Raw genomic sequence first — 13,632 nt, 5'->3', positions numbered from 1 at the left:
CTAGGGCTTCTCGACTTCGTCGGCGTGGTCGGCGTAATCCTTCTCAATCAACTCTCTAACGACGGCGAAGCGCTGGTATCTGGCCGGTTTTGACGAAGTGCTTACACAGGACGCCGCGTCGTTCTGCACGTCGTAGACGGCCCACACTAGTGACACGTTCTTCCTTCGGGCCTCTTTTATCGCCGCGTTCATCTGCATCGCACCAAAAAATACAAGCACACATTCAGAACATTTGTAAGGTAGAGACTGGTCAGCGAACTAAACATTTATTAGCCAATGTTTACGCCGCTGATTTTGCTCCGAACATTCTCTTTCACTCTGAGACGGAGCATCTAGCAGCCAGAGTTTAAACCCTGGTGGCTTTTAAACCTATGCAGTCTCCACGCACATGACTGTTCTACAAATGTCTTACTTTCTGGCCAGGACGAAACCCAAAGGGGACAATTTAAATTTTCGTGCGTATTGTAGTTATTCAGTCTTGACACCTTTCGCGTTGTTCTACAGCCTCACTATCGACGGGCGCATCTAGTGGACACAAGTATAACATTGATGCTTATTCATCTTGTACAGTCTTCTCAACGTCAATGTACTTCGTCTCATTAGCATATAGCGTGAGCCTCTAGTACTCGCAATTTAGAAACTAGCTGTTATCTTTTCTCTATAGTCTTGACGCCCCCGGTGCTGCTAGTGTCTAACACCTGGCAACAGAAGCATCTAGTAGCCACAACTAAAACGTTGGCTGTTCTTATTTTTTTACATTCTGCTCTATGGAAGAGCATACTTCGAATCGGTAATGTCAACCAGTACGTTGTTTTGCATGACTTCATTAATTTCAAAAAAAAAAAAAAAATATGCAATAGTAAAAGCCCCCTTTAGTTCTTAACGTCCCACCACAGCTTCAATAATAATAATCGGCAGCGCGTAGTAACCAAAATGTTTATTTTGACGCTACCTCTTTGGATGTTCAAAACTACCACTTATCAATAATGCTATAGATCTTCTATGCTTGGGGATATATCTTTAACAAATCCCAAGCATGCTCCGCTGGCCCGCTAAAGCACGACAGCATAATACATGTTATTATGTTATTATTATGTTATTATTTTGTTATTATTATTCTCTCACAATCTTCACGTTATAATTGATCGGAATTCCCAAACTGACTGCATATTTCTCGACTTCAAAACATCATTTGAAAAAGTTTCTCAGTCTCCTCCTCTTTGAGCTGTCTCAACTAAATATTCAACCTAACCTGCTACGTTGGATAGAATACTTCCTTTTAAACCGTTCCCAGTCTGTGTCAACAGTCATATCTCTTCCTTAAGTTCCGTTGACTCTGGTGTGCCTCAGGGCTCCGTCTTAGGTCCTTTGTTATTCCTCATATATATTAATGACCTACCTAACTGCGCATCGTCTAAAATTCATTTGTTCGCTGATGATTGTGTTGTATTTCGTGAAATTTAAAGTAATGACGATTCTAGAGCCTTGCAACAGGATATTGGTGCTATCTCTAACTGGTATATTGTGGAAAATGCATCTTAATACCTCTACATGTAAATTCTTACGTGTCTCCAGAATTTCATCACTTTCTACGCTCTACTTTCTAAATAACACAGTTCTCCAATTCGCCCCTTCCTACCATTGCCTAGCCGTTGAAACCTCTTGAGGTCTCACTTTGTCACTTCACATTAACACGATAATTAACAATGCTAATCGCATGCTCGGTTATCTCCTTCCTAATTTTTCTTCCGCCCCTAGCTCTCTTAAACTCCTCTTGTACAAAACACTTGACCGTACTAAACTAGAATATGCTCTGTCATTCTGGGACCCACATTGTGCTAACCTAACTCACGCCCGTGAAATGGTTCAGAATAACTCCGCTCCTTTCATCGTGCACAATTATCATCGTACCGCTAGTATTTCAACAATGAGGCGCATTTTAAACCTCCCTTCTTTAACGTCTCGTCGTAAACTTTCGCGCACTTAGTTTTTTGCTTCATAAAATATTTCACATTTGCCCCCAGATTCGTACAGTAATCATTCCCCCGCCTTCGTAATTCTATTCTCAACTGGACCATGCGCACAAGGTTGGGATCTCTCGTACCGTACTCATCCCCCCTTCGTACTTCTTTTCTCGACTGGACCATGCGCACAAGGTTGGGATCTCTCTATTCAGAACACAAACATGCTGTGAGTCTTTCATCCCTCGTACCTCCAAGGAATGGAATGACCTCCTCGCTCCGGTCGTCAGCATTGAAGACATTGATCACTTTCGTAGCGCCATAGCCAACATTGTATAGGTAGTTGACTGACTTGTCTGCAATATTTTTTTTTGTTATTACGTTTTTGTACCCTCCAGTCCCCTGTGTAATGCCTCTGGCCTTGAGGGTGAAATAAATAAATACTTAGTCGTGAGCCTGACCTTCCCATTAACGTGCTCCCATTACTATACACGACACTCAACATATCAATCACCGACAGTCTGTGACACTGGAAAGCATCAAACTAACCGATGAACTCGTGTCAGCGCAAAGAAAAGTTATATGACGGGAGTCATTCAAAACCCAATACGTCCGACTGCTGCCGGAGTACCCGGGTTCGATCCCGACCGCCGGCGGCTGCGTTTCGATGGAGGCGAGACGAAGTGCATGGCGTCCGTGTGCTGTGCGATGTCAGTGCATGTTAACGATCCCCAGGTGGTCGAAATTACACCGGAGCCCTCCACTATGGCACCCTTTTATCTCTTTCCTCTTTCACTCCCACCTTCCTCCCTTCCCTCACGGCGCAATTCAGGTGTCCACAAACCAGATGTGGCAGGTACTGCGTCTTACCCTTCCTGTGAGCCAATTATTATTAGTATTGTAATGAAGCGGTTTAAATGGTTCGCACAACAATATATTCTTCTTCTCTATTTTCTCTTCTGTCTGCACGAGGCAGCGGAGGTGGCTCAGTTACAGAGCCAGTAGCTGGCCCTTGCATTTTCTGCCGGTTTTGCGGGGAGAAAGACTTCTAGATATGATCTGGGCGTGCAAAGCCCATAAGCCTCCCTCAGAACTCTTGCCTGATCCCTCTAAAAAAGCTTGGGACAAGCTAAGGTCCAGCGATGACCCTGGCATTCAATTCAAGGCCGTCGAATGGGCCGGCGTTGCCAAAAGTCTCCAGGGCCTGCGGCACGCTAGCTGACTTCCCCTATTCCTCCCACTTATTGTGAATAAAGTTTTATTAGCCTCAGTCTTTTCCTTCTTCCTACAGCCACAACAACAACAGCAATATATTTATCCTACGTAGCAGCTACGACGGCCAGCGTTCACAGCGAAAGCTCGAGCTTCGTACGCTTTTTCGTCTTCGGCGCGCGACGTCTCTGATTTCCTCTTCTTTCTTCTTTCCACAGGTAATGCAACTCTCTTAATATACTCCCCCTGTAAAAAAACACCATCCTGGCGGATTAAGCGGAGGTCACGATGGCAGGGTCATAGTACGGTTTTAGGCGGTCACGGTGGACAATTTCACGTCCTCTTCGGCGGTGATCTGTTGACTGCGTGAGGGACTCTGTAAGGTAATTAACCGAAAAAGTTTGCTTAAGCATACGATAGGGTCCCTGGTATCGACTCAGAAACTTGGGCGACTGGCCTGAAGTAGAAGTGGGTACCCATAGCCACACCAACGAGTCTGGACAATAAGCAGGCGGCAGACATGACGATCCGGCGCGGTTGTTTTTCTGGTGGTACTGATTTCGAGGTGTGATTTGACGTGCGATCTGACGGCACTCTTCGGCACAGGCAGCGGCTTGAGAAATGGGCGTCAATTCGGAGGCGTCGGGACGGTAGGGTAGGATCGGGTCCATTGTGCACGAAGGTTTGCGGCCGTAATAGAGGAAATAAGGCGAGAAACTGGTAGTCGCTTGCGTAGCAGAATTGTAGCCGTAGGTTATGAATGGTAACACACGGTCCCAATGCGCCTTTTTCACAAGGCCGCTCTGCGCATGCGCGCCTCTCCCCTGGTTGAAAACAAACCACCAACCCCAGCTGCGCATGCGCAGTTATTGGCCTTCACGATAGGCGAAGTCGTAGCTTATCTCGGAGGCCATGTGAAGGTAATATTTGTGACAGGCGTATGCGATAGATGGCGATAGCTGTAAAGAACACACACTGTCATTTCAATGGCGCCAAGGACGTCTTCAACCAGTAGCAGACGTATTTTAAACCACTCCTAGAGGGCGCCCCATTTTGTGAAAAAGGCGGATTTCAGTGGGTGGATGAAACATACATAGCCATCATGTCTCCAAGGGTCCGAATAAATCGTTTGACCATTCCATTTGACTGGGGATGGCAGAAATACGTCGTACGATGAACAACACTGCACGCCTGAAGAAGGGCTGCTACGACATCAGACAAAAATGCGACCACGGTCACTACGTAATTCTTGGGGCGCACCGTGACGCAGGATAAGGTTCTCAAGGATGAAACTAGCGACGTCACGAGCAGTTCCAGTTGGTAAAGCGGCCATTTCAACATACCTAGTGAGGTGTTCGACGGCAACAATGATCCACCTGTTGCCGGCGGAAGAGCAGGAAAGAGGCCCATAAATATCGATTCCAACACGTGCAAATGGCCGAAGTGGACACGAGAGAGGCTGCAGGGGAGCTGGAGGGCGTGGTGGGTTCTTGCAACGCTGACACTTGATACAAGAGAGGACGTACTGGCGAATAAAACGATACATGCCCTGCCAGTAGTAGCGATGAAGTAGGCGAGTATATGTTTTCAGGAATCCCGCATGGGCGCACTGTGCATCATTGTGATAGCTCGCGCAAATGACTGGTCAGAGATGTCGCGGAATAACTAGCAGCCATTTACGGCCATCAGGGAGGTAGTTTCTGCGGTAAAAGAGGTTGTCACGGATAGTAAAGTGATGGGCTTGAAGTCGTAGAGCTCGAGAAGGGTGGTACTGTGATTGGTTGGCCAGAACGTTCATGAGCGAAACAATCCGGGGATCGCCCCGCCGGGGTGGCGCAGTGGTTAGGGAGCTCGACTACTGTGCCCAAGGACGCGGGATTGAATCCCGGCCTCGGCGCCCGCTTTTCGATGGAGGCGAAAAGCAAGGCGCCCGTGTGATGTGCGATGTCAGTGCACGTTAAAGAACCCCAGGTGGTCGAAATGTCCGGAGTCCTCCACTACGGCGTCTCTCATAGCCAGAGTCTCTTTGAGACGTTAAACCCCACAAACCAACCAAACAATCCGGGGATCTTTGCGCTGCTCAGATGCCATATCCATGGTTTCAAGAGAGAAAGAAGTGAGGCCGGCGACAGCGTGGGGTTCAGGGTCAGAGGTCACAGGGGAGCGTAAAAGGGCGTCTTCGTTGGAGTGCTTGCGACAAGATCAATAAAGGACACGAATGTCAGAGTCTTGTAAACGGAGAGCCCAGCGGGCAAGGCGGCTTGAAGGATCTTTGAGAAACGACAGCCAGCACAGAGCATGGTGATCAGTGATGACATCGAATGGCCGACCATATAAATAAGGACGAAACTTAATTATGGGGCAAACGATCGCCAGACATTCTTTTTCAGTTAGTGTACAGTTGGTCTCTGCTTTTGTCAGGGCACGACTGGCGTGAACTACGATGTACTCAGGGAAACCAGGTTTGCGCTGAACGAGAACGGCGCCGATACCGATGCCGCTGGCGCCCGTGTCTATTGCCACAAGGCCACGGTTCTCCTTTCCCAAGGTCATGCATCTCTCTTAGAGTATATAATTATATCAAGGCTAAGCGGTGTTTGTAAGTAGACAATAAAGGTGTTAGGCGCACTCGTAGCAATGCCAGAAATGATGCTACCGACACTAGTTCATAAGTTTGTGGTGTGAATAATTTCTCTGCCATGCGCAGCAGGTTATTCACATAGCTACGTCCCAGCATAGTTCTTAGCACATCAGGTATCTGATGTTCTACCGTTAAACCTCGCATATTTGCACCCTCTGAGCATATGTTCTGATGTTGGAGAGGGCAGCAACGAACTGACTTTACCTCTCGCCTAAAGTACAATCTTGGCTGACATTTCCGTCACGTTCGTGGAGATTTTTCAGCCTGTCTGCATAGTGAATTTGTTTTATTTTATTTCATGTGCACCAGGGATGAGCCATGTCCTCGCTACAAGCCTATGAAATGAATGGATGATGTTTCACAACCTATGATTCCGTTGAATAAGAACTATCATCATTCAGTGCATTAGTCTAATGCTTATCGATATAATGTCAACGTGTACAGTAGGACATCATCGCAAGAACACAGCCTGTTCATTCTGTAAACAAGAGTGTAACATGCCTCCAATTACTTGAGCCATGAATCAGTCATCTGTTACGTCATCATTAGTCATCATTCGCGCTGCTATGCGCAATGCGGTGCAGTTCGAGGCGTAAGCTTATTTTAGAACTTCAGACAGGTCCAACGCCTGGATGGGGTGTTGTCAAGCCTGGCATATGCAACAGCCGCTCTGCACTCCGTATTCTCGATTACGTCAGGAATTAAAAAAGTAAACGATTCACTCTTTTTTCCATCCCATGAGCAAACAAGGTCTGCTTATATTTATATTTTAACACGGCCTCGTAAAACACCCCGTTTTCCTGGAAATGCGACGTCGGCGTTGTGAACAAAAATCACGGGCTTGCGTCTTGCATGTAGTAAGTATCAAGGTGAAAGCCTCTAGGCTCATGAGTGTGCGTCCGTGAGTGCGTCCGTCCGTTTGTGTCACAATCAATATTGCAATAAAATGATGGCATCGGCTACCAACGAGTGAAGTCATCGTAATAAAAAATCTTCGGCAAAAAATCTAACACCAATACAGATCAATTATTTGGCAGAATTAACTAATCAATTACATTTTTAAATGATTAGTATGTAATTAACCAATTATTTCTATAGGTAGTTATGAAATGCAATGAGTTAATTAACCACGTGAAGTCATCAAAATTAATCCCATGACGGCAATGGGTGGTACCGCTATGGCGGGACAGGTAGCGTGACAAGTGGCATAAACAAGTCGCCCGAGAGGTTGCATGATCTCAGCAGCCACCGCTTAAAAGGCTTCCACCTCATCGCACTTTAATAGTCAAATATGTGTCCTCAATATTGTGACTGGTTACATGGCCATGCACTCAGTGCTAGTCGAGGTGTGCAACGTCTGAGACCACTCGACAAGGTCGATTTGGCAAGCACCGCCAACTTTTCCTTCTCTTTTATAGGTGAAGGAAGGAAGAACCGGATGTAGCGAAATACTCCAATATAACAAAATACACATATAATGAAACTTCGTACAGAACGGAAGACTCTGATATAGAATACGTCTTTATGTGCCCCTCATTACTACAAGCGCCGTCGATCAATTATCTCATTAACGAGCTTTAAAATCGCCAATATTTGTTTTATCCGTGCCATACATTTTGCTGCAACGCTTGCTTTATCACTCAGTATGAACGACAATATGAAGTTTCTAAAGCGTCATTCGGTCTTTCGCACAGAGTACGACGCGAGGCAGCTGCTTCGAGATGTCAGTGTTTACCTGCCCCGATAACGGGGGTTACCAAATTGGTGCAACCACGGACGAACGACGGAGGCTCGGTGGCTGCAGGTCCCCCGTTTTGCCTTCCTGCCATAGACATCTTTCAGGCGCGCAGCTCGGCACAATGCTCACAGTGTTTGAATGCATGCAGTCGTTATTTGTGGTACCAGTAGGCGCTTTTTGTGTCCTCTCATTTCGCGACGTGCGCGCCGTTCGATCTGCACACGTACATAACTATAATTGTGAAGAAGCAGGTATACGCAATTATAGTTACACAATTATAGTTGTGAAGAAGCAGGTATACGGTCCCCTTCATGGATCACTGCCTTGTCGTGGCGGAGGGGCTTGCGAAACTCGATAAGTCGTGAGCTCTGCTGTGTAGGGCCACCCAAGATAGACAGGTGACGGCAGAGAGTTCTGACAAAATGTGATTCACTGGAGAAGGTAATGGCAACCCACTCCAGTATTTCCTCCCAAGAAAACCCTATGGCCACTCACAATACCATTAATGATATGGCGCCGGAAGATGAGCCCCCCAGGTTGGAAGGCGTCCCACATGTTACAGGGGATGAACAAAGGGCGATTCCTAGTAGCTCCAGGACGAATGAAGCGGCTGGGCTAAAGCCAAAAGGACGCTCAGTTGTGGATGTGTCGGGAAGCGACCGGAAAGTCCGATGTTTCAAGGATATATATCACATAGCTACATGCAATTTAAGATCTATGACGCAAGGTAAACTGGATGTCGTCAAACGAGAAATGGACAGATTGAACATTGATATCTTGGGTATCAGCGAGCTCAACTGGACCGGAATGGGAGAATTTATGGGCCGCTTCTCATAGTAAACAGAAGAATGGGCAAAGCAGTGCTAAGGTACAAACCCAAAAACGACCGAATGATTTCACTTCGGATCCAAGGTCACCCTTTCAACATAACCAAGTCTATGCACCGACCACTACTGCTGAAGAAGCTGACGTTGAGAGATTTTATGCGGACCTACAATGCCTTTTAGACCTCACCCCATCATCCGACGTCGTTTTCTTATGGGATACTGGAATGCTAAGGTCGGAAGTGAAGAAATATCCGGAATTATAGGCAAGTTCGGTCTTGGCGAGCCAAAATAAAGCTGGGCAGAGGCTAGTAGAGTTTTGTCAAGAAAACAACCTGAGCATAGCGAATACTCATTTTCAACAGCACAAGAGGGGCCTGTACACATGGACTTCACCGGACGGTGTGTACAGGAATCAGATCGATTATGTTCTTTGCCGGCAGAGATGGAGAAGCGCTAAACAAGCAGTAAAAACAAGGCCTGGGGCCGATTGTGGCACTGATCATCAGCTTCTTGTTGCCGAAACTAAGCTTCAATTGAGGAAAACGCAGAACACTAGAAGGCCTTTCAGGTACGATCTGGACCAAATTCCATTAGAATATGCTGTGGAAGTGAGGAATCAATTTCAAGAATTAGATCTAGAAGACAGAGAGCCCGAAGAGATGTGGACTGATGCTCGTGATATAATAGAAGAAGTTACTACTAAGGTAGTTCCAAAGCAAACGAAATTCAAGAAAGCAAACTGATTATCTGAAGAGGCTTTGCAAATAGCTGAGGAAAGGAGGGTGGCAAAAGTTATGGGGGAAAGAGAAAGATACAAGGTTCTCAATGCGGATTTTCAGAAAATAGCAAGGAGAGAGATAAGAATGCCTTCCTGAACATACAGTGCCAATCAGTTGAGGACAACAGCCAATTAAGGAACACAAGAGCTCTGTATAAGACAATCAAGAATATCAAAGGAAGCTTTTGTGCTAAGCTGGACGTGATAAAGGATAAACGAGGCAAGTACCTCACTGAAGCCTCAGAGATAAAGAAGAGGTGGCAGGAATACACAGAAGAACTGTACAAGAAGGACCCGAATGTGCAAACTCAACATAAGACGGTTGTGATTACTGATCTCGAGCCGGGCATCCTGAAGAGTGAAGTTGAAGGGGCCTTAGCCAGCCTTGCTAAGAACAAAGCTAGCGGAATTGATGGCATTCCAGCTGAGTTGCTTCAAAACCTCAACCATGACGCTGTTAACATTCTGCATACATTATGTCAGAAGATTTGGACAACCCTGCAGTGGCCACAGGATTGGAGGAGGTCAGTGTACATCCCCATTCCAAAGAAAGGCAGTTCCAAAGATTGTTCCAACTACCGCACGATCGCGCTTATATCGCATGCTAGCAAGGTGATGTTGAAAATCCTCCAAGGTAGGCTGCAGCAGTATGTGGATCGGGAGCTTCCGAACGTGCAAGCTGGGTTTCGTAAGGGCAGAGGAACTAGAGACCAAATTGCCAACCTTCGCTGGATCATGGAGAAAGCAAGAGAGTTCCAGAAACCCATCTACTTCTGTTTTATTGATTATGCGAAAGCGTTTGACTGCGTAGATCACAGCAGATTGCGGCAAGCTCTCCAAGAGATGGGAGTTCCAATTCACCTCATCTGTCTCCTCAGGAACCTGTATAAAGGGCAAAAGGCCACAGTCCGAACTGGGCATGGTCTTACTGACTGGTTTCCGATCGAGAAAGGAGTGAGGCAAGGCTGCATACTGTCGCCCTGCCTATTTAACCTATATGCAGAGTGCATCATGACGAAAGCCGGTCTGGACGAGTCTTCAGCTGGAGTGAAGATTGCTGGAAAACGTATCAACTACCTTAGATATGCGGATGATACCACTTTAATGGCAGAAAGTGAAGTGGAACTCAAGAGACTTCTGATGCGCGTACAAGAAGAGAGTGAGAAGTTTGGGCTTAAACTGAACGTTAAAAGGACAAAGATCATGGCGTCTTGCCTTATCAAGTCCTGGAGCATCAATGGACAAGAAGTGGAAGCTGTGACAGATTTTCTCTTCTTGGGCTCCAAGATTACCTCGGAAGGAGACTGCAGCCATAAAATTAGGAGACGCCTGCTTCTGGGAAAGAGAGCAATGGTTAGCCTTGACCGCCTAGTAAAGAGCAGAGACATTAGTCTGCCAACCGAGATCCGTATAACTCGTGCTATGGGTTTTTCAGTTGTGATGTATGGATGCGAGAGTTGGACTGTGAAAAGGCTGACCGCCGAAGAATTGACGCGTCTGAATTGTGGTGCTGGCGAAGACTCTTGAGAGTTCCTTGGACTGCCAGAAGATCAAATCAGTCGATATTGTCGACCATAAACCCTGACTGCTCATTGGAGGGTCAAATTCTAAAGTTAAATCTCAGCTACTTTGGTCATCTGATGAGAAGAGAGGAGTCGCTGGAGAAAGATTTGATGTTGGGAAAGGTTGAGGGTCGCCGGAGAAGCCGGGATTTGAACCCCGGTCCCCTTGCATGCGAGGCGGATGTTTTACCGCTACGCCACCGCTGCACGAGGAAGATAGTGAGAGACCGGAAAGCGTGGCGTGACATGGTCCATAGGGTCACGAAGAGTCGGACACGACTGAACGACTGAACTGACGTATACGGTGGCTGACCGGTACGCGATGCGGCGCCAAAGGATTGTCTGAGCTTCAGGTGTTCAGAAGTTGCTTTGAACGCTTAACCCCTTAACGACAGGTTGCCCTTTTTTTTTTGTAACGAGCCTTATGGGATTGTTCAAGCGACATACGTTTGTCCCGTATGCATGTGTGCGAAAGAGAAAACATAGGTAAAGGCAGAGGTTCGGAATGCAGTGACTTCAGTGCCATTATATGTTTTTTTAAAACCTCTACATTACCAGGTATTTGATTACTTGATATCCCTTCGCCAGTCTTTGATTATCTGGCGAAAATCTTATTTTGATTTGCCTAGCCATCGATTGGTAATACGTGACGTCTGATTTTTTATTGGTTGCTGTGCCCGTCGAGGGCGGAGACAAAGGGCTTAAAAGTAAGCGTTTCGGGTAAAATCAGAGTTTATTGCGTCTAATCAATCGTTCAGTCGTATTGTAAATAGTTTTCTCCTTGCTTGTTTCTTCTCGTTTTATTTATGTTATAAATAAATATTTAACGTTCATTTCCTGTCTTCGAGTAATGTGAATGTTCGCGAATCGGAACCAGCAATGCATCAAGTACACCGATTCCATTATCAATATCTCCCAGCATCACCCCACGAAGTGGAAACACAACTGATATAATAAACGACGAATTAAACAAATAAACAAAAATATAACGTTACAAATTCACGGCATATGCATAGGTCAGCGTGGTGCCGCTGAACGTCATGATATTGACTTCCCCGCTGGCGATGTCATGAAACGCCCTGTTTTGAAAGTATGGGCGTCTATGGAAGCGTGGCGGCCATTTCACTATGCAACTGGACTTCGCTCATGTCATATAGTGCTGACATACAAAAATGTCGCCGCTAGCGCATGAACCCAAAAAGAATAAGTTGTAAAACTCATACGAGCGTCATAATACAATATCATACACTGATCATATATTAATATACATTTTTGGTATTGTATGGTAATGTAGGAGATTTGTATGAATTTTTTACTATGCATGGCATTTGTATTATATTTGTGTGATGTTGTTTCATAATGCCTGTATAAGGTCTTGCATCATCCGGATTTTTTTTTCATTTGGTGATAAACACATAAATATTTTGCAGGCTGAACAGTACAACCTATAATACGAGTATTTCCTAGAAAATAGCAGATTTCTGGGAAACAAGACATATGTTGGTGAACCTATTTACCGGATAGAATGTGCGAGTTACAGGACCTGAATCCATTACCTTTTCGCGGATAGTGTTGTTATCCTCGAAGACCATGAACACATTGTTGCCCTTCTTCTGTGCGGTAGCGCTGCTCTCTAGTTTGTCGGCGACCTTGACGTCGCCAACCTTGCACACCTCCGAGTTGTCCACTGCAAGCGAGAAGATGAAGCATATTTCTAACATTTTGTCGTCTATCAGCGTAAGATTGTAACTGCAAACCCCGAGGAAGCGCAGGCTACCAAAGTCGATACGAATAGAACAATAGCAAATGTCTAATTGTGAAAAAGAACCACTCACATCTACGGCAATCATGAATGAATATTCATCGCAGTTTTGTTTATTTACCCATCGTAATTGTTTATCGTTGTGAAAACATTTCTTGCCTCATCTGTGACGTCACTAAATATTTTGTGAAATTCATCAAAAATTTCACAAGAGTGCGCTTAGGAGGAGAAAGCAAACGACAAAGGAGGAAACTCAATTAAATTTGCAAATGGCAGGACAATGTAATCCACGATGCAGTTATGAACTACGAATGATATGCATGTGACGGATATTTCTTCATTTTACTGCCGATATTTGTCTTTCCTGTCTTATATTTTCTTCTTTACTTTGTGCTTTTATGCCTCAATTACCTTATAATCACAAATATATTAGACAAATGTTTGCTGATGGGGCAGAAGCAGAAAAGTAAATATAGAACTCCAGTTTCTATAAAGCAAGTATTGCCAAATCGCATCACTGCACTCTCAAGGAGCTCCTCCGAGAAACATAGGGCACGGTGCAAGCAAGATATATTTATGTCGTGAAAAAGCGATTTCACGTGCATTATCACTCGTAACGGGATCACATAAGCAAACCATAAAATCGTTTTCTTCTTGGCTCAGAAATTGCGCAATTTCCACGTAAAAGAGCTAGAAACGAAACAAAGAACAAGGAATACAACGAATATTTAACCATGCTTTGGATATACACATCGTCATAGCCTAAGCATTTGGAAAATCGGTGGCCTAACTTACAGCCCGGTATCGGGGATCATAAGTTGCGTTTCTACGATAAAATAACTGTGAAGAAATACGCAGAACTGCTTATAAGTGCGAATGCGCAAGCATTACCTTTTGCTAAAGGGCTCAGCCCGTGCAAATATTTCTTAATTTATTGTTGGCGTGCACAAGGTGTGTGACGAGACGAGTACAGAAGATAATGACGATCAGAATGACGATACCAGTAACAAAGTAATTAACAGGTCATTGATGACATTAGGTCCTAGCAATGTAACGTACATTACTAGCCATGATAATGAGGTAAGACTGAGTAATTCAGTGAGATTTTAGGTCAACTATAATCCTCATCACTTGAGGTCAACAGATTAGGT

At 45.3% G+C, this 13,632-nt stretch overlaps 1 protein-coding gene across 1 annotated transcript in view; it reads right to left on the bottom strand.

Moving 5' to 3' along the window:
* The window catches only part of LOC146180648 (uncharacterized), a 37,264-nt gene continuing 23,632 nt past the window's right edge, over positions 1–13,632 (bottom strand). The window contains exons 4-5 of the mRNA XM_084575613.1: positions 12,276–12,406; positions 1–192 (exon numbers count right to left, since the gene is read on the bottom strand). Of these exons, the coding sequence (XP_084431739.1) occupies positions 1–192; positions 12,276–12,406 (323 nt within the window). The remainder of the gene's footprint in view (positions 193–12,275; positions 12,407–13,632) is intronic.

Source organism: Amblyomma maculatum, chromosome 8 (assembly GCF_055883805.1).
Source record: "Amblyomma maculatum isolate TAMU_Amacu chromosome 8, ASM5588380v1, whole genome shotgun sequence".
Lineage (NCBI taxonomy): Eukaryota > Metazoa > Arthropoda > Arachnida > Ixodida > Ixodidae > Amblyomma > Amblyomma maculatum.
This window is presented reverse-complemented; position numbering and strand designations above follow the sequence as displayed.